Raw genomic sequence first — 21,670 nt, forward strand, 5'->3', positions numbered from 1 at the left:
GTTACTCCTTTTCTCGGTTCCTCCGACTTAATATCGCCACAATATTAAGTCGGAGGAACTACAGAAAAGCAGTGTTTTCTGCTTTTCTCTTAACTTTTGGAGCTCCTCAAGACTTAATGCCAGCTCCGGGCCTGGTGTTAACTTTTGCAGATAAAAATGTGTGTATGGGGCGCACATTTATTTTTTACATAAGGGAGTAATAGCTAAACGTCTCTTCAACATGGCATTTACATGTGATGAGCGCTATTAGCTACGCTCTTGTTTGGACGCACTAATCCCCTTACTGCGTATGGGGTTATGGCCGCACGTCCAACCGCAGGTTAACCTGTGTGCTAGCCTGAGCGCACGGTCTTGCCTCGGCCTGTGGATAATCTTAGTGCTATTCTTTTTCAAGGCGGGATTCAAGACATTTTTAGTACTTCTTAGCCCAGAGTCTCATCAACGTATTCACCCGGAAAACTTGGGATCTACGTGCTGCCAAACCTGCGTGCCAAAAACCTTGTTCCACATGTCACAATCCACTTTGGCCTGCTACCGTCCATCTGCAGTCACTGCCAAGGCACATGAAACAACTCTCAGGATTACCACTGTTTAAAAAGAAGGAAGTCTTCTGCAGCTCCCGTTTCAAGATCAGCTAAATTTTTAACTTAAAGTCATCCTTTTCCCTTAAAGAGCCCATGATATTTCTCCCATCGCGCAAGAACAAATTCAAAATAACTGTAATATTTATGCTAAGTAATTGCAAGTTCTATTGTTGATCAACTTCATTTTTTGTACTTTTATATTTCCACTTGGGAGTGTATTTTTTTAATGATGTGGTTTATCATTGCAAATAAAGCATCTGTCAGCTTATAAATATATTCAAAAGCATTTAGCCAACTAAGGGCCTCATTTTCCAATATCGCATTGGTAACGCATTAGGGGGCGTTACCAATGCAAATGAGGCTTCTTTCGTGCAGTGGGGAAACATCGCGTGCGGCGATGTTTTCGCCATTCGCAAAAACATTAGCGCCGCACACGATGTTGTGCTGTTAACGCGATTTGCAAATTTATCGCACGCGGTAAAGTGCTTGGAAAATGAGGCCCTAACTCAGAGGTTAGCTGGCTAAATAAATATTTGTGCTCTTATCCAGCTAAATTCTAGCCAGCTATTAAGTTAGGGATGTTCTGGGGGTGTAACTGGGAGGAACTGAGTTAGCCATATAAGATAGCCGGCTAACTCCGATATTCAAAGTTATCCGGTTACCTTAGCCAGCTAAGTCTGGTTGGACTAAAAACCTGTCCTATAGTTTGCCAGCTAACTTTAAGATAACCAGCTATATTCAGCAATTCGGCTGCACTATTGAACATGCCTCTAAAGTTAGCTGGATGAGTTTATCTGGCTAGCTTTGCTATCCCTACTGTCTCTGAATACGGACCTCATAATGGTTTGAAAGACATCAAAGCTCATCCAACCTGGGGCCTTTTCTTTCCCCTGCCCTCACCCTGTCCTCTTACTAAACCTATCAAGATTGTTTACCACAAAGCCCGATGCTATAATATACTTGTGGATTCAGACATCATCCTTTGCTCGTTCTGTGGGTCCTGCTGGAGTATATAACTCCTGCGTGCCAGTGACAAATATATTAACATTAATCCAATAGCGAAGGTGTCGCCTGCAATTTGCTGGCTTCCCCGTTATTTTTGTGAAAAAGCCAAAATTTACTTCATTCAGAAATCAAAACTCTTAGCTGGAGTGTAAGGGAACTCCTGATATTGTAGCTGGTGAGTTTCTTGGTAGGGTTTATTTGAGGAGGGGGAAGGACATTCAGGCCAAGTGACGCGCCCTGGGGTTTCCCAGCTTCTGTTCCTTTAGCAAGTCACTATATATTTCTCTTAGCCCCAGCTTTACTAAGTGTAACTGGGAAAGTAAGCCGGAAAACCAGCTAAGGAAAGTCTGCTCATTCAAAGCACACAAAGTCTTCCATTCTATTAACAAATCACAGCAATAATAAGCTTGGGGGAGAGGGTGCCGGGCTACAAAATCTTCTCATGTAAGGGCAGGGGGTTAAGAAAATCACAGAGCAGTTCTATATTACAGAAGTAATTTCCACGAACAATTTACGGGTGTAACACTAGATTTTATGGGTGTGAATGGGCTTTTGAAAACTGCTATGAGATATGCTTTTACGCACGTGACTCTTCTGAAAAGTCACCCCTGAGACTTTCATGAGATAAACTGTCAAATTGCATCCTTGGACTACATTAGAATTGACATTTTATTGCTGACAAATAGGATTGGTCAATAAACAATGGATTTTTTCTTTCCATGTCAAATATTCAGTCGGAAATACAATGAACCTTGGTGGGGTGGGGGGGGGGGGGGGGGGGGGGGGGGAGGTGGGGAGTGGAGGGAGAAGAGAACACTTTCTCGTCATGAACCGCTGCTCCCTATGACAGAAGTGTTCCCTGAATTCTTATGAGGACTGGAGAAGTTGATTCAGGAGTGTCTTCTACATTTTTCAGGGCAATAAAAACGAGGCAATATTCCTAGGGACTCTGTCAGAACAAATTCTCTGGGGTTTTTTTATGTGGCAAACGTTGTAAGCTCTTGAAAAAACATGAAAGACTAGTAACTTGTCACCCATGAGTAGCTGGTTGCTTTGTGAAAAAGTTGTATTTTAACAATTTCCAGTCAGTAACACTATACTTTCATTTGAAAATAAAAAAAAATAAAGATTGCATGCATGAGTGTATTAGAGAGCATTTTATAGTAGTAACGTGGTGCGTACCTGTAAACCTGCCATAATATTTCGAGACAGGGTTGCACAGGTATAATTCAGGCTCACGGAACTGGAAATCACCGTTCTCTGCGGCCTCAATTCTGCAAAATGCTTGAGCTATGTCAATGGCTCATTATCTGAAGCCACGCAGCCTATGGCATTTGTCCTTAGGTTGCCATAAAGACGACTGGGCCAGCCCAAGGAATACTTGGCTCTGCCCTTTGGAGATTCACTTTGGGGCCCAAATTCTGTTTTGTAAAACCCCCATATTCTTCAGTATAGAGGCACTGCAGGCCACTGGCCTCTCTAACTCAGCTTAGTCAGATAGGTCACAACAGTGAGCCATGCAGAGCATTAATTTGTCAAATAACCCCATGTATTCTCAGCATCACTGGCATGATGGTGAAAAGTACTGGAAGCTGCAGAGCTGTCGGCATTTAAGCAAATAGCAACAGGTGGGGAGGGGAGGAGAAGGCACAAGGCAGCACAATGTTTTTTGATGAAGGAAAGAACTGGGTAACATCCACAGTTTCATTTCCACTTCTAGCTCTGAGGTTGGCATCTGATAGGTGTCATTTTGAAAGTGTTTGCAAGCTCTTCTTCCTACGCATTTTGTTTCTTTAGAACTCGGGGATAGTTAGCTGGCAAAATAAAATGCCAAACAGTACAGTCATAGGTTATAAAACGCAATCATTTGCATTTAAAAGTGTTTTGGACCTTGTATTACAATTCTTTAGACTCTTAATATAAATATTATTTAAAGTAAAAGAGTGCATGCATGTAAGTGACTGTGTGGAACTGCTTTTTTTTTTTTTTAATTTGATTTATATTCTGCCTCTCAGAGTTATCTCGGCCTAGCTTGATGGTACCCTGTTATAGAGTCCATCAAGCTAGGGTGGGAGAACTTAGTAGAAATCTCATCTTTGTGAGACTTTCCTCACTCCAAATGATGTCAAATCTTCACCAAGGTGTACTGTGCTGTTCGTACGTCTCACTCTGCAAGTAAAACTGGCTCCTAAACCCTAAACCACCACCGACACCTCACCTCACTCTATTAGCAGTATTATGGGGTGCGAAAAATGTACCTCACCATATGCATGCGATATTATAGCATTTTGATGAATCTAGGGGTCAGTTTGCCTCTGAAGCAATGAAGAGTGAGGTGACTTGACTTTTGCTCGACTATATTCCTTTATAACTGCCTGTAGTTCGAAGAAATTTTCATAGACCCTTTTAGCATGGCTACAATATTCCTCCCAGACAGACAATGTTATCTAGGAAATGATTTACAAACAGGCAAAGATGAAACAAAGTACAAGAGATGGAGATCTCGGGCATGAGGCATTGTAGATAAGACTACCCCACAGCAACTGCTAATGTATGAAATACAAAACAGGATGTGCGACGTGATAAGGCATTTTGGAAATCTCACCCAGTGTGGAAATTACTAGGAAAAAATTCCACAGGAAAAAAAATGCGCAAGTTAAACAAGGGAGTCCAATTTTTTGCCCAGTTCTCCGCTTGCCCATTTCGTTCTGTGGAGTTTTTTTCTCTTCTAAGAGGCAGGAAAAGAGAACCTCGAGTACAAGATGCTCTGCTTCAGAAATGCTTTGACTTGGCAGGCTTTTTTTGGAATTCTTTTTGCCCAGTTCTCGCAACCTGGCTGGATGTTTGACTTAAAACAAAGACACAGCTCACCGTTCAAACGGACCAGGGGGATCGCTTACCGTGAACTCCTCCAGCGTTTGGTAGGTCTTGTCTCTGAACTCACAGTAGTTTTTTTTCTCCTTGCACTGTGGGCAGCACTGACTGGTGTCTACTTGAATGCAGCGGGGGTGAAGTCTCGGGCACTCGGGCTGAATACATAAAGGCCCCTCTTCCGTGCAAAGGCACGGGCAGGCAGAAGGACCGGGGGCAAACTTCTCCCCGATTGCGTAGACGAAGCCGCTCTCATCCACGCAGCCTTTCCCACGGTAATCTGGATAAACGTATTCCTCCGGAGCTTCGGGGGTGGTAACCGCTTCCAGGGCAGATTCTTCCATCGAGGGCTCCTCCTGGGCGCCGTCGGCTTGCTCCTGCATTTCAGTCCCCTCCGCTCTGTTGCCTTCCCCCTGAGCGCTCCATGCCTGTTTCTGTTTCGTCGGGGGGTCCTTGCTGGCAACAGTCCGGTTTGCCTTGCTTTTCCCGTCCCTCCAGCTCCTGCCGATCTCGTCCATTTTTTCCAGGCCTGCCTGACTCTGGTTCTGACCATCAGGCGGCGCGTGGTCCCTCTTCTCGTGGCTTCCTTCTAACTCCTCTTGGTCTTGAGGCTTAGCCCCATTTTGAATGGGTATGCTGGGGCTACAGAGGGCAACCATCAGGCAGCAGGTCACCAGGAGAAAGCTAGAAAGGGCCCCAATTGCCATTGCAGTAGTGCTGGGCATAGCTTTCTGCATCCCAAGGAGGCCAGACGCCACATTCGCATCAAAGTCAATTCTCCGGGGCAAGGCAAAGTTCCTAGCGGGGAAAGCAAAAAATTAGAACCGAGGGTTAACAAATAGTAGTGACACTCAGCAACACCTATCTCTTCATGTGACAGTGTGGCCCTTTTACACCTCAGGCTGTGTAAAGCAGTGCATGTCAGATATATTAATATGAATATTTTCAAGGTTAAAAAAGAAGTTACACATCAGAATGTGACCCCCGCCGCCTCGACTTGCTGTGGGTGTGGTTCACCAAGCGATACCAGTTAATTTGCAGTAACTTGCGGCTTCTTTCCAGATACTTTGAATGAAATATCTCTTAACACCCTTGCCTTCCCAAACAAATTCCTGTGTTCATCAAGTGTAAAAAAGCACCTTCATTGCTCAGTATACAGCTGGCTTCACACAGCCTTCATAATGAATCTCCACATTACCTGTGAAGCTCCACGGCAGAGTACAAAAGGAACAGCAGGCAACAGATAAATTGGATAGCCTTTTCATTAATCTTTCATTCAGCCTCTCTCTCTCTCTCACACACTCCTCTCTCTCTCTCTCTCTATATATATTTTTATCCCATTGAGGACTGCATCTATTCACAAGTAACAAAAAAGGGCACGTGAACTTTTTTGTTTAGGTTACTCGTGGATGCTAAGACCATAAGAGGTGCCATTCTGGGTCGGACCAAGGTCCACAGAGCCCAGCATTCTGTCTCCAACAGTGGACAGTCCATATCAACTCTTCTTGGCAGATCCCTAATAGTTGATCTATTTCTTGTATCTCACTCCCAGGGATATGTGCTGGGTTTCCCATGTCTACCTGGCTAATAACTGTTTATGGATTTTTCCTTCAGGAACTTGTCCAATCCTCTTTTGAACCCCCCTCTATGTTAGTTGCCTTGACCACAACAGATTCCATAGCTTGACTGGGCGCTGAGTGAACAAATACTTGCTGTGACTTATTTCCCAACCTTCTGGTTGCTAGTTTCATGGAGTCTCCCTTAGTCCAGGTGTTGCTTGAAAAGGTAAATAACCGTTCTCTACCCATTCCACCCCACTCATGATTTTTTGAATTGCAATTACTGGTATATCCCCTTTCAACCATCTCTTTTCCAAGCTAAAGAGCCCTAATCTGTTTAGCCTTTCTCCATAAGGGAGTTTTCCCATCCCCAGTGGAGGCAAAGGTTGCCATCCTTAATCTGCCTTGGTAAAGGAACATATCCTTTCTTCTTGGGAATTACAAAAGGCAGCAAAGGAGAATCCGAGATGCTGTAACAGAAATATATGCAAACTGAGGAGATGCTCTGGGAGTTTACTGCAGCAAACCCAGCCCCTCCGTTTGTCTGCTGTGTACTATAATGTCACATAGAGGGGGGAAAGGGTTACGGAGAAAATGGGATTTTGAAATGCTGCTTCCATCATTCTTGCAGTTTTACCAAAATATCAGATTGCATGCCATTTTAAGTTAGCTGCTGGGCAGGGCAATTCTTTCCTACCCAGTCTCCCAAAACGGTATGGTCCGTACAGTGGTAAACATTATTCAAAGAAGATGAACTTTTAAGTGTCTCATATAGACAGTGTGTACTTTTACTTCTGTCACGTGAACCAGATTAGGAAAGGAAGGATGTCTACTTACTATACTGTGCGAGTTCAGATCGTGAGAAAATCAAGTTAGCAAAGGAAATATTAATTGATTATCTATCTCTTATATCACACTAAGATTAAAAGAAAGACCCAGCAGAGAATATTGTGTTTCCCTCTCCTTCTTTCAGTGAGTGAAATGGAAAAGAATGAATCAAAGAAACAGGAAGGGGAGCGAGACAGCGACGGAGGTGCACACAGAATGAAAAATAACATGTAGCAGCTGATTTTAATATTCCTTCCATGTAACTCCTCTCAGAACGGGTGAGATGCAAAGTAATGATAATGTGGGTAATAATAAGTAGACTTTTTTTTTTTTTTTTTTTAATTTAAACTAAAGATTTTTGTAGGGAAAATCAATATGCGGCCACTTTAATTCGCACGGTTGTATTTTGTGTAAATAATGCGGCCTGACCTTTTCACCCTTCCCCCCTTCTTCACGTGCCTTTTAATAATGAAAACTTTTTTCCTCCCCTCCCCCAGACTGTTTTCTGGAGCAAGTGCTGTGTGATGAATACATAGATCATCATCAAAACTGCATTGGGCAGTGTGGTTCGCCTCCATCCCCCTGGGATACTCACATTCAGACATCCTGCACAGGGTGGCTCCTTCTTCTACCCCCACAAAGGCAGTCCTTGTCTCGTCCCCTCTCTCCCCCTGAGCTTTCCCATCATGTCCTTCTTTAAAAAATGCGGCTCGGGTGCCGAGGAGGAACTGCACCAAGCAGGGCTACATGATCAATTAGGTCTTGCTGTGTTTTCTCTCGGCATTTGAGGGCGAGCACGTGTATCCCATTATAAAATGTTACCCTTTTAGCACATAACTGAAAAAAACCATCAACGAGACGAAATGGGAAAACGACAGGAAAGTTTCCGTTTTTAAACGTGAAAGGGCTGCCCTTGACACTGAAAACTCGGGATGAGTTGAGGCTCCGTTAACTCCTTATCGTCTCCTCCTGTCCTCCCTTTTTCCTGAGCTCTGGCACCGTTTCCTGGCCAGGTCCTCCCCCTGCCCTGGCTTCAGCCGCTCTCTGTTCCGGAGGAGGGAAGCGCCCGGGGGGAGGAGGAGGAGGGAGGGGGTAGGATCTGCACCGAGATCGCAGCCCTGCACAGCGGGAAGAGGCGACAACTGTCAGGCGAGCGCGGGTTTGCAAAAATCTCGCACTTCTAGCACTTCTTTTGCTTCTAATATACTCCCAGCAGTTTCCGAACTATATCTTGTCCAGGTTGAAACTTATCAGGATTTAAAAACAAAACAAAACAAAATAAAAGATGCGATGCAAAGCGGCGCTGCATGCAGACCGTGCGGGTCAATCGGACTGGAGCTTTAATCGATGCCACCGAAAAGATGAGCAAAAAAAAAGCCGAGAGCTGAACTCCCTGGTGCCGTCAGGCTGGGGCTGCAGCAGCCCAGATGCCGGCTCTCATTCGCCTTTGTATCACAAGGATTTCCCCCACCCCCCAAAAAAAAAAAAAATCACTTGGCTTGATTGGCTGCTCTTGAATCGTCTTTCAGATCCATAAATGTAAGCAGAAGCCCGGGCCGGGGGCGGCTTTCCTCGGACGCTGTCTGCCGCGCTCTTCTGGCAAGCGCCGAGCACAGGTGCCGAGTCAGACTGGGAGGGCCAGAGGGGGAGCTGGAGATCCTCCTTCAGTCCGCACTGAAGCACTGCATCACTCCTCCACATTGTTTTCTCTCTCTCCCTTTTTTTTTTCCTGATATCTCCCTACGTTTTAACCCCCTCTTTCTTTCACTTTCTTCCCTCCCATCTTGCACTGTCTCCCTTTCTCAGTCCCTTACATCCTCCCTCTACGCCTGCTTGAGAAAAATCCGAGGCAACACAACTTGAATTTGTTTTACATTTTTGACCAGTTGGGCAAAGAGTGGCTATAAAATAAAATCCTGCCACTCCTGCATAATATGCTTAGCCAGAATGGCTTACGGTAGGCTGCTCTGAAGAGATTCTGCCAGGAGGAAGAAGCAGTGCTACCTTGCCTGCAAGCAGTAAAGATCTTTGCTTTCCATTACAGTTAATATCAAGGCTTTCATTTTTGTTCTTCTAAAATGGTACTGACAACAGTATAGTGCACAATGGGGTCGATGCAATAACCTGTGGGTTAAAACAGCGCGGCTGAAATTCAGCGCACAGTTTATTAACACAGGTTAAACGTTTTTTTTTTAACTCTTGATGTAGTGAGCTAATATTTTGATAATGTATAAGGAGTTAGAAAAAAGTGGGCTAATTTGAAAATCTGCTCAGACTGAACACATTTTAAACTGACTTTCTGCCCTGATTTAGGTGTACAAAACTCATGTTCTGTGTGCATAAAACAACTTTTATGGACACAAAATATGATCTGTGCACACAAAAATGCTTTCAGCAAAGAAACCATATTTATGTGCAAAAAACAAGCTCTATGTGTGCAGAGCACGTTTTCTGCACATAAACCTGGATTACAGGTCCCAGCTGGGAACTTCAGCAGGAAACTACTCCACCTCTGACTAGGAGTAAAATTTACAGTGCTAAGAAAACCTGAGCTAAGCCAGCTCATCTCTCTGCAGTGGACATTTTTATTTATTTATTTATCTAACTTCTTTTACTATACCAATACTCAAGACGAGGTCTTATCATACTGGTTTACAATAGAACAGGGGGAAACCAATTTAACAACTAATTAACCAATTTAACAACTAAGTAGAAAGGTAAAGTTACATTAAACAGGGAGCGAAAACATGGGAGATGGAAGACAGGTAAATAAAGGTAAGGACATTATATGTCCTTACCTTTATGCACTTCATTTATTTATTTATTTATTCAATATTTATTTATTAATTTATTTAATCAATATTTATGTGATATCTATTAAATATTTATTTATTTATTTACTTTATTTACTTATTTATTTAAATAAAGGTAATGTCCTTACCTTTATTTAAATAAAGGTAAGGACATTATATGGAAATCCATGCGAGGGTGCTAAGCAGGACACACAGTTTTACACACACATTTTTTGTGCATAAAACTCTTGTTGAGACATAACATTGGCGCACAAAAAAACAGGGTAAAACCACAGGCAAAATAAGGGATTTATTATTATGCACCTTATTGCATCATTCTCAATGGTAGGGTGACGGCCTTTTTGTCTCGCAGCTCTTAGGAATTCTTCAGATGGGTTGCATGATTGATTAACTCACTGTTGTCCTTACACTAGGGATTAGTGAGATAGTTCACCTTCATTTGGAACCATCACAAGGATTCCCAGCTCACCCCAGGTTGCCAAACAGGCTAATCCCATCCTTCATTTGTCCCATTGCATGAAATAGAGTTACATGCAATGGAGGCAGTATATGCAAATCTATCTAATGCATGTTCATTGTGGATATCCTGAAAACCTGACTGGCTGGGGGGGGTCCCCACAACAGGTTTGGGAACCTCTGATCTAGAGGAAAATCAATGGGACTATCAGAACTACAACTCCATACATGCAATGGGGCAAAATCAAGACTTGAGGATCCTGTTCAATTGGCCAGGGTTGATGTGGCAGCTGGGGGATGCACTGTGCAGATCAAGTTACCTGACTCCTTGCATCAGTCCAAATGAAGTCCTTTGTTATAAAACCAGCTAACTCTCCGGCAATCATTTCAAGCAGACACTGCAGTGCAGCTAATTCAAGCAGAAGGTGCTTTTACAGTTTGAGAGAGATACATCTCATCTCTGCTATGTAAACAGATGTTTTTTCACAGAGTGCACAATGTGCGAAGCCCCTAATTCCAGATACCAGCCTCAAAAGCTTTTTGCCACCAGGAAGTCCCTGAAAATTGTGTCCCTTGTTTCTAATTGTTATGACCGTCGGCCGCGGCCATCCGCAGCCGACCTCGCTTACGTCATGTCAGGCCTGGCTCTCGACTCCGGGCGAACTCGCGGCTGTGACCAACCGCTACCACCGCATTCCTCCTGGCTCTTTTTGCTCTGCGTGGCGGCTGGGACACCGCCAACCCACGCTCCATCTCTGGGCCTCTTTAGGCGCGCACGTGCACCATCTGTGCTCCCTTCAAAGGGCCAATGGCAGGAACTCCATGGTCGTCCCCGGCTGATGACATCGCTAGCCTGAGATATTTAAGCTCCTCCTTTGGCCTACGCTAACCGACTTGGCAACGAGTTCCCTGAGCTTCTCTGGTGCTTGTTCCTGTTCTCCGGACCTACGATTCTTGCCTTGGATCTCTGCTCTTTCTCAGTGGACTCTGGCTCTGGGTATCCGCTCCTCGGGGGTCTGCTCTGCGCTTCCATTCCTGGACTCTGTCTCCGTGCTTCCCCGCTCCTCAGGGTAGCCTCAGCGTTCTACACCAGAGATTCTGTCTCTACGCTTCCCTGGTCCTCAGGGTAGCCTCAGCGTTCTACACCAGAGATTCTGTCTCTACGCTTCCCTGGTCCTCGGGGTAGCCCCAGTGCTACTACACCAGAGATCCTGTCTCTATGCTCCCCGCTCCTCGGGGTAGCCTCAGCGTTCTACACCAGAGATCCTGTCTCTATGCTCCCCGCTCCTCGGGGTAGCCTCAGCAATACTACTCCAGAGACCCTGTCTCTGCGCTCCCTGTTCCTCCTGGGCCACAGCCGTGGTTCTGCAGCCTTTGTTTCCAATCAGCCTCGCCTCCCGATGGTGGGGACCTGTGGGGCCAACCACTCATGTAGCGTCAACCCCCACCTCGGACCAAGGGTCCACGAAACCAACAGAAACCTAACACTAATAAGTCATGTAGGAAAGCAGAAAACTGCATTACCCCAGCTGAAAATTGTGTTCAGTCTAGATACCACTTTGGGGACTGAATATACAGTAGTAGTATTCAAACTTTTTGGTAGGGATGTAAAAATCGCACCCTCTCACCCCATTGCTTTCTTCTATAAACTAAGAAGTCTCATTCCTTGCAGTTTCACTTAGAATTACCCTTCCTCTATTATTTCCACCGAAAGCATCATCCACCCATTTTATTTTTTCTCAGTCATGACCTCCCTGTTAAAATCCCTTATTTTGTTTCCCCTTTTGTATCTTGTCTGTGTCTTGACTACACTGCAAGGTCCAAGGAGCAGGGACTGTCTCTTATGTGACCCTGTACAGCACAGCATACATCTGCTATACACTATACAAATAATCATGATCGTCATCACTGGTTATTTGTTACATGCCTTTCATAATAATAATAATAACAATAATAATAATAACTTGACTCCAATCTGTGTCATTTTAAGGGGTGTGGCTAAGTCTGGTTGGAAAAACTGCAGGTATAACAGCTGGATAACGAAACACCCAAAAGATTAGCAGCCGTGCAACAGCAGATCCCCCCTCTGCCCATGTTCCAGTATGAATAAAAACTATTGTGTGGCCAAGCTGCCCCCTTCCACCCCAATATAATCTTAAACTGTCCCACAGCAGCAGCAGCAACCTTTGCCAGAAATCCCCACTCCCCCACCCATCCTCCCCTCCCCTAAGCCCCCCAAACTGCCATGACCGGAGCGGATCTATAATGAGGCAGGGTAAGGCAGCCGCCTCAGGTGGAAAAATTGTGGGAGTGGCAGAAAGTACTACCCAAAAGACCTCCACGTTGGCCGCCTCACCAACAGGAAGACCTGTGCTATAGAGCCAATTGAAAATGCACTAGCGGGTTTCCCACCCCCTCCCAGCAAGAAGATGCCCCATGTGGCAGCACAGCGGTGAGCCTGATGGTGGTCTGCGTTCAGGCCTCCTGCACCTGGCCAATAGGTAAAAGCAGAGGATGATAACAACAATGACGGGGGAAGGGGGAAGTTCTATGGTGGGTTGTGTCAGAGAGGGAAGGGGAATGAGTGAGGGAAAGAAAAGGAAGGAAAGGAGGTGAGGGGAGCAAGTGACAGAGGAGAGAGAGTGAGTTATAGTGAGTGAGTGAGTGATGGGAAGGGAAAGGAGTGAGTGGACTGAAGAATCCTGTAGCAAGGACCTGCTCTCCAGGTGGTGCATTGTCCTTTTGCATCAAGGATGAGTCTCCCAGGGCTACTGCCCAGGAGGGAAGGGTTAGGTCGGCCGTCATAGTTGGTGATTCGATTATTAGGAATGTAGATAGCTGGGTGGCTGGTGGGCGTGAGGATCGCCTGGTAACATGCCTACCTGGTGCGAAGGTGGCGGAACTCACGCGTCACCTAGATAGGATTTTAGACAGTAATGGGGAGGAGCCGGCTGTCGTGGTACATGTGGGCACCGATGACATAGGAAGATGTGGGAGGGAGGTTCTGGAAGCCAAATTTAGGTTCTTAGGTAGAAAGCTGAAATCCAGAACCTCCAGGGTAGCATTCTCTGAAATGCTCCCTGTTCCACGCGCAGGTCACCAGAGGCAGGCAGAGCTCCGGAGTCTCAATGTGTGGATGAGACGATGGTGCAAGGAAGAGGGATTCAGTTTTGTAAGGAACTGGGGAACCTTTTGGGGAAGGGGGAGTCTTTTCCAAAGGGATGGGCTCCACCTTAACCAGGGTGGAACCAAGCTGCTGGCGCTAACCTTTAAAAAGGAGATAGGGCAGCTTTTAAACTAGAACAAAGGAGAAAGCTGACAGTTGCTCAGCAGCGCATGGTTTGGAGGGAGGAATCTTCAAAGGATACTAATGATGCATTTAATCAGTTTTTTATTTGTTCTTACTTGTTTTATTTACATTGTCTGATTAATGTAAGTTTTATTCCATACTGTGAATTTTTTATTAATTTATTGTTTTTTTTAATATGTTGTAAATCGTAGAGATAGAGACATAGTTCTCTCCACAACGGTATAGAAAAGCTGTATAAATAAATAAAATAAAATAAATAAATAAATCCCAAAGCTGAGGTTTCAATAATAAGAAAAGTAGTCAAAGTGCCTGTAACTAAAAACTCACCTGAGCTAAAAAATTCTAATTTAATCCTATCAATTAAAAAGAAGAACGAAAATACAAACAACAAACACACTTTAAAATGTTTGTATGCTAAGGTCAGAAGTCTAAGAAGTAATATGGGAGAATTAGAATGTATAGCAGTGAATGATGACAGACTTAATTGGTCTATGGAAGGTGGAAGGAGGATATCCAATGGGACAGAGCTATACCGGGGTACAAATTAGATTGCAATGACAGAGAGGAGCATTTGGGAGGCAGTGTGGCACTTTATGTCCGGATGGCATAGAGTCCAACAGAATAAACGGCCTGCATAAGACTAAATGCACAATCAAATCTTTATGGGTAGAAATCCCTTGTGTGTTGGGGAAGAGTATAGTGATAGGAGTATACTACCGTAACTTTGCCAAGATGGTGAGACGGACAGTGAAATGCTAAGAGAAATTAGGGAAGCTAACCAAATTGGTAGTGCAGTAATAATGGGATATTTCAATTACCCCAATATTGATTTGGTAAATGTATCATCAGGACATGCTAGAGAGATAAAGTTCCTGGATGGAATAAATGACAGTTTTATGGAGCAATTGGTTCAGGAACCAATGAGAGAGGGAGCAATTTTAGATCTAATTCTCAGTGGAGCACAGGATTTGGTGAGAGAGGTAATGGTGGTGGGGCCACTTGGCAATAGTGTTCATAACACTGGTCTACATTTGAAAAAAGGTTTTCTACTGACCTAAATATTTTTTCTAATTTTACCCAAATGAAAGATGCTGATTCCAAATATGAAGTCAAAAAATATGCAATATGTCAAATTTTTTCACAAATGAGTAATATTTGATTAAAGATTATAAAGTCGAATACCTAGATATAATAAAACAACTTCTAAACCAAATGGAATTAGTGATCAATATAGAGAAAACTGAATTCTTACACCTCGAACGAAAAAACATAGCAATCATTCAGAACCCAATTACACTCAACAACAACCAAAAAATACAACTAGGTGAGAAAGTATGAAACCTAGGAGTGATAATCGATTCAGAATTAAGTATGAAACAATACATATCTCAAAAAGTAAGAGAAGGATACGCCATACTTATGACTCTGAGAAGACTAAAACCACTACTAACGCCCACCAACTTCCGCTCAGTCTTTCAAGCCCTAATTTTTTCCAGTACTGACTACTGTAACGCCCTCCTACTGGACCTACCATACACCACAATAAGACCACTACAGATACTACAAAACAAAGCGGCAAGAATTTTAACTGGGAAAAGTAAAAGAGATCATATCACCGAAACCTTAATAGAATTACACTGGTTACCCATTGAACAAAGAATACAATTCAAGACTTTATGCACCATACACAAATTAATACACAATGAAAAAGCAGAGTGGCTGAACACAGCCCTCCGCGTACATACCCCCCACAGAAACCTGAGATCAGCAAATAAAGCACTACTAACTATTCCCTCAGTCAAGACGGCCAGACTAACCCAAGTAAGAATCCCTAGCAGGACTCACAATATGGAACAATATGCCTTTAGAAATCAGACTGCAAAGAAACATCAAAACCTTCAGAAAAAGTTTAAAAACATGGCTATTTGAGCAAGCATACTACAAAGAGAACTGAGAGGAGAACCCACGGAAATGTTGGTAGCGGTCAGTCAAATTCCCACACACACACCTTTTTTCTTAAAACGTGTGTTTCTCATTTTTTATATTCTAAATTCTTCCTTTTTATTTTTAAACAACAAAGAACTAGAGTTAAGTAGTACTATATCTTATAGAGGAGTAAGAAAAAACTGACTGACTTATAACACCCACCAACTAATATTTATTGTGAAATTATGTTACAGTATATTGATGGCACCTGTTTAAGAGTTAGAATTCCAGACACTTTATTCAACATATAGTTTTTGTGCCCTATTGTAAACCGTTGTGATGGCATCCACTTAACGACGGTATAGAAAAGATTTTAAATAAATAAAATAAATAAATATCAAGGGTAATGAGAAGTTCTGAAGAAGTGATAGCACGTAATATATTTGTTTCATGCAAAAAACGTGTCTATCGTCTCACCAAGGCCTGGATTTACTAACACTGCCGGGCTCTCTGAATCCCACGGTTCAGGGGGGCAGTCCTGCAATAGCCAGCAGCGATCGCACCTCCGCGGTGCGATCACGGCCGGCGTCACGCTGAATAACTACACCATAAAAGGTGTAGTTATTTGGCACGAAATAGGCAGCAATACGAAAGCTTACCGTTTCGCTGTCAGCGCTGTCTTTGCGGCGTCCACCCTGGTGCCGCCCCGATTCCTCCTCTTCCTGTCTTGATGCTGTCCACATTTAGTGATCACTTTAGTAAATGAGCCCTTAGAGAGCAATAGTTGTGTAAATTTTAATTGTTAGGGAAAATTTTTCACTTTTTGGATGCTCTGGAATAGTTATGATCAGGGTTGTCATGCTGTAAACACCAGCAATAGTCTGCCATCATATTTATGTTTTATCTGCCTTGATATCTATGTTCCATGGTCTTGATGTCTTGGTGGAATCGTTCTCCTTGTTCCACAAAAACAGATTTAACAGAGTTAAATTTGCTGCGACTTCTAAGCCTCTTGAAAGACTGTATGCAGTTGTCGGTTTTCATGCTGCTTATATAGCCTCATGGAGACCCAATGCCGGTGTACCCCGCTCCGTGGTCCATTGCCTTCGTTTTTGACTGCCGCGTCCCCACTCCTCGGGGTAGTGCGTTGTGAACTTGGGACTGAGCCGTGCTCCCCTGCTCCTCGGGGCAGCGCCTTGTATTTTACTGTTACTACGTTCCTCGGGGTAGCATCCTGCCTATCTCTGAGACTGTATCGCACTCCCCTGCTCCTTGGGGTAGTGTCCTCTTGCACTGCCAGAGACCCCTGGGTTTCCCCGCTTCTCGGGTAAGCCTACGTCATACCTCCTGTGCTGACACTCTCTATGGCTCCACCCCCTGTGGTCGCCCTCGCAAGCACTCCTCCTTACTCTGCCTGCATTCCCCGCTCCTCGGGGCCTGCTCAGCCCTCCACCACTAGGGGGACCTATTCTGGCAACTGCATACACACCCCAGTCTCCTGTTCTCCCTATACTCGCTGGGCTGGGTCACCAATTGCTCAGACCTTGCCTCCCGATGGTGAGGCTCAGTGGGGCTCCTCCCCATGGGTGGTACCATCTCTCACCTCAGGCCAAGGACCCACTAACCTATGAATCCTAACATCGGGGGGCAAAGCCTACACCCAATGTTCTTTACTATTGATCTTTTTTGCAGGATTTTTTGGTTGGCCACAATAGTGCATGAAAATATAATATACATGTTGTAAGTGACAATTTTATCTCAGAAGACTGTACTTTGAATGCTGTTTTTCTTGTAAAATCTCCCTTTTTAGGTTGGGGAAATGGTCAATAAGAAGTTTTAAAATAAATACAAAAGTGTTAATTGTGAGTGGGGAGATGTGGCAAGGGGCGCAAGGTTGTAAGGTTCACCTAGGGCACTTAATTCGCCCTGAGAGAGTGCACACCACACACAGACTCCCATCATCCACCGTTCTCCCAAACACCCAGGGGGTAAATGGTGGAGAAGGCTGGGAGGCCAGTGGTAGGATTCCCAGAAGTGTGGTAGGCAGGCCTGGATTAGTTAATAGGCACACTAGGCCCGTGCCTCTGGTGGCAAAAATCTGGAGGGCAGCAGGCTAGCTGAATATTTACTTCCTTTCAGCTGTGCTGAATCTCACTTAGCAGAGTACAGCTCTCAGCTTCCTTATCCAGTCCCTCCCCTCCTTCCTCAGTCCCAGAGCTTCCCTCCCCAGATTCCTAATCTCACCCCCATCTCCAGTCCTCCACCCTTCCTCTCCCCGCCCCTAAGATCTCTTCCCTGTACTGATACTTGAGATCCTTTTTCTTCGCTCAATAAAAGAAAAATTAATTATACTGACAAAAAATAATTGAAAAAGTTGTTCATAAACAACTGGTTGAACATCTCGAATTAAATAATATACTTTACTCAAATCAATTCGGCTTTCGCCAACACCTTAATACTGAAACTCTGCTGATTTCACTTACTGACACCGTGCTAAAAGGTTTTGACACAGGTCAAAAATACATACTTGTAGTACTTGACCTGTCGGCTGCTTTTGATACGGTGAATCATGACATTCTATTAACAAGATTGAAAGAAATTGGATTAACAAACAATACAATCAGTTGGTTTACTTCATTTCTTCAATAGAGGTCCTTCCAAGTCAAGATAGGCAATACGCTCTCTGATAAGATTGAGCTTAAGACTGGTGTACTCCAAGGCTCTGCGTTGTCGGCAACCTTGTTTAACATTTACTTACTCCCAGTCTGTCACCTCCTAGCCTGCCTCAGTTTGAATTTTTACATTTATGCTGACGACATTCAGATACTTGTCCCCGTTTCAGACAACTTAGAACAGACCTTCAAACTAATCACCATCTACTTGACCTCAATTAAACAACTGCTTAGTCATATGAAACTCGCTTTAAATATGGAAAAAAACAGAGATCATATTACTGGATAGAAAACAAAAACATTGCTAATAATGCTCTTAACATGCCTAACAACATTACGTTAACTCTTGCAGAAGCAGTCAAAGATTTAGGGATAACTATTGACTGTCAATTAAACTTTAAAAAACATATTGCTACAAAACTGAGAGAAGGCTATTACAAATTGTTAGTTCTAAGATGGCTAAAATCTTTGCTTGATGCTAATGATTTCCGCTCAGTGCTACAAGCTCTAATTTTCTCGTCACTAGACTATTGTAATTCCCTACCTTTGGGTATCCCACAAACCACCCTACGTCTGCTGCAAGTACTCCAGAATTCCGTGGCCAGAGTTCTAACAAACTGCAAAAAACGTGATCACATTACACCAATTTTGATAAATTTACACTGGCTCCCGATTACACAAAGGCTATGTTACAAAACCTTCTGCATCCTTCATAAAGCAATTTACAGGCAGAAAATTGATTGGCTGAATTTCTCAATTCAATTACACACCCCACACAGAACACTGAGATCTGCAAATAAAGGGCTACTTCAGTTCCCTTCTGTAAATACAGCCCATCTGACTTTGGTGAGTGAATCATCTCCATTGCAAGACCCAGTCTCTGGAACACCATGCCTGCTGAGTTAAGACTTGAAAACCGAGTTAAAAATTTTTTAAAAAGATCTAAAGAGCCTATTCAGACAACCTAGAAAAAGGTCATTACCATCTAGAACCAAAAGGTTGTCTTTATGTTTGTATTTCCTTTTAAGCAGCTGTACCCCCCCCCCTTACTTAGTGTACTAATTTATATTTTATAAACTCTGATGTATACCCCATGTTTTTATATTAGCCTCTGTAAACTGTTGTGATGTATTTTTGAACGACGGTATACAAAATCTTTTAAATAAATAAATAAAATAAATAAACAAAAAAAGGGTTACAATCTACTAGATAAGGGAGCCCTGACCGACATGCCGCAAATGCGCAGTAGAGAGCAGCTCTACCGCGCATGCACGGGCGAGCACGTCGGTCTGAGCGGAGCGTACCTGAAAAAAAAATGGTGCTGGGTCCTTAGGAGCAGGAGCGGCTGCTGCGAGGAGCAGGAGCGGGAGGAGCAGTAGCGGCGGCGGTGACACGCGCGAGGGAGAGAGGGAGGGAGGGACACCCCCCGTCTGCTGCTTGTGGATGCTGAAAGGGGAGGGGATTGAGAGAGGGGGAGTGAGTGAGGGGAGGGAGGAGAGAGTGAGCTGAGGGTGAGGGGAGGGAGGGAGGAGGGAGTGAGGTGAGGGGAGGGGGGAGAGGGAGGAGGTGAGAGGGAGGGAGGGAGAATGAGGGGGAGGGAGTGGGAAGGAAATGGACCGAAAATTTTTTTTAAATGTAGCCCTTGTTACAGGCTTAACGGCTATATATATAATATATGTATATGTATGTATAATATAAAGGATGGAAATGTTTGTCAGCATACTTCAGAATGTTCACATTTTTGCCACAGAATCTACCTTTGAGTTGCTGCAGGAAACTCTGGGTCTGTGCCTTTGTCCCAGTCTCTGTTGTTCTACCTTTCTCGGGGGGGTTGGAGTGGGTGGGGGGGGGGGGGGGAGGGCAATAGCACCATCAGGGCCTAGGGGTGACAAAATCTTAAATCCGTCACTGGTGGTAGGGCTGCCAGCTGCCTAGAAATATAATCACTTGACGTTCTCTGTGCCGTCACTCTAGGAACCTTGACCCCTGCTTTCCCCCCTTCCTCAGCATATTAAATTGTGAAAGGGCCAAAATGGACCCCCTCCCTTGGCCCCCTCCAGTAATTTTACCTGTATGGGGCACCATCTCATCCCTCAGTCAACAAATTGTTTTAAGCCGTCCCTGGCCCTGAAAGCAGAGTGGGAGCACAAGAGGCTGATGCCTGATCCACTCTTGCTGAATGCTAAGTGCCCTTAGCTTTGGCAGCTACCAGCACTTAAGTAATTATTCACTGTACTCGAGCTATGACTGGGCCCTTCATTGACTGCAGTCAGTGAAGGGAACAATACCCATCCAGAACTTAATGCAGAATTAAAGCATTTAGAAAATGTGCTTCGTGGATCGTATTTTGCAATTTATTACATTTTCCTAAAACAGCAACAGTACATCTCTCCTCTTGCTTTTCCTGAAATGTAATTTAATGGAATGTTTTGAAAATTCCTGAAAACTCATGGCCTCCTGTCTATTCTCTATGGCTTATTATCTCCCTCCTTGTGATAGGAAGGAAGTTAGTGGAAGCCAGAAGGCATATCCACTGATCTCCTTCCATTCCCTTGATGTTGCAGGAGCTCTGGAGAAGTCTGAGGATGAAATTTATGTACCCCTGATAGGGCTTGGGTTTTGAAGCTCTTTTCTTTCAGTGTAAAAGATATTTTGTTTCTAAATTGTAAAATTCAGGTTTTTCCAAACATGACCAAGGCCAAGCAAAAGAAAAGGAAACAGTATCTGTTATTGCAACTGGGTATTACAACCTGGACAGGTAAAAAAAAACACAGGAAAGTATAACTAACCCACTGAATACACTGTCAAGATCTATACCAAAGAGCAGGGGGTATATAGAATTACATCAACATTTTTACCAATAATTTTTATTACATCAAAATTCTTTGCTACCAAAATTTATTAATAATTGTATACAAATTGTAAGATCATGAACCGGTCAAGAAGATATACATAATGGGCCGGATTTTAAAAAGGCCCAGTGACGTGCGTAAAGCCCCGGGACGCATGTAAGTCCCAGGGCTTTACTAAAGGGGCAGTCCGGGGGTGGGGCGTGGGCGGGGCCAGAGGCCTGCAACACAGCGGCTCTGTTGAAGGATTGTGCTTTAGCAGCCTGCCGGCAGGTGCAAAAAATAAAATAAACATTTTTGGGGGGGTTAGAGTAGGGCTAGGGGGAGGAAAGGTTAGGGGAAGGGGTGGGAAGGTCAGGTCAGGGGGAAGGGAACGGGGGAAGGCAGCGCGGCTCAGCGAGCGCAAGGTGCACAATTGTGCACCCCTTTTCGCGCGCCGACCCCTGATTTTATCTACAATAACAATTTCTATGAAACAATCCTTCACACATATGTATATTTCTAAGGTGCAGAATACCAACTGTTACTTATTCCAAATATCTCTAAATGTAATCACACATAACATACAACCATCACTCATACCCATCCACTCATATACATCATAAAATACTCCCCATTAAAACCCTCCAAATCCCACCCTCCAAAATCCTGAAAACAAAAAAATTCAAACCTATTCCACAACAAATATCCCAATTTTCCTCAAATATTCACCGAGCTTTTCTTAAAAAAAAAAAAAAAAAAAAAAAAGTACTCCCCCAGGTTTTCCACTATATTTTGACAAAAAGCTCCACCAAGCT

General features: G+C 44.0%; 1 protein-coding gene across 2 annotated transcripts in view; it reads right to left on the reverse strand.

Annotated features, from left to right (window-relative positions):
* The window catches only part of VWC2 (von Willebrand factor C domain containing 2), a 310,713-nt gene that overhangs the window by 252,268 nt on the left and 36,775 nt on the right, over positions 1–21,670 (reverse strand). The window contains exons 1-2 of one of the 2 annotated variants that reach the window (XM_029589756.1): positions 7,443–8,153; positions 4,490–5,258 (exon numbers count right to left, since the gene is read on the reverse strand). In XM_029589756.1, coding sequence (XP_029445616.1) covers positions 4,490–5,258; positions 7,443–7,444 — 771 coding nt within the window. In that variant the 5' untranslated portion in view covers positions 7,445–8,153. Of the gene's footprint in view, positions 1–4,489; positions 5,259–7,442; positions 8,154–21,670 lie in introns of those variants that run through there. The other variant, XM_029589754.1, reaches the window with a different exon arrangement.

The sequence above is a fragment of the Rhinatrema bivittatum genome, chromosome 2, assembly GCF_901001135.1.
Source record: "Rhinatrema bivittatum chromosome 2, aRhiBiv1.1, whole genome shotgun sequence".
Classification (NCBI taxonomy): domain Eukaryota; kingdom Metazoa; phylum Chordata; class Amphibia; order Gymnophiona; family Rhinatrematidae; genus Rhinatrema; species Rhinatrema bivittatum.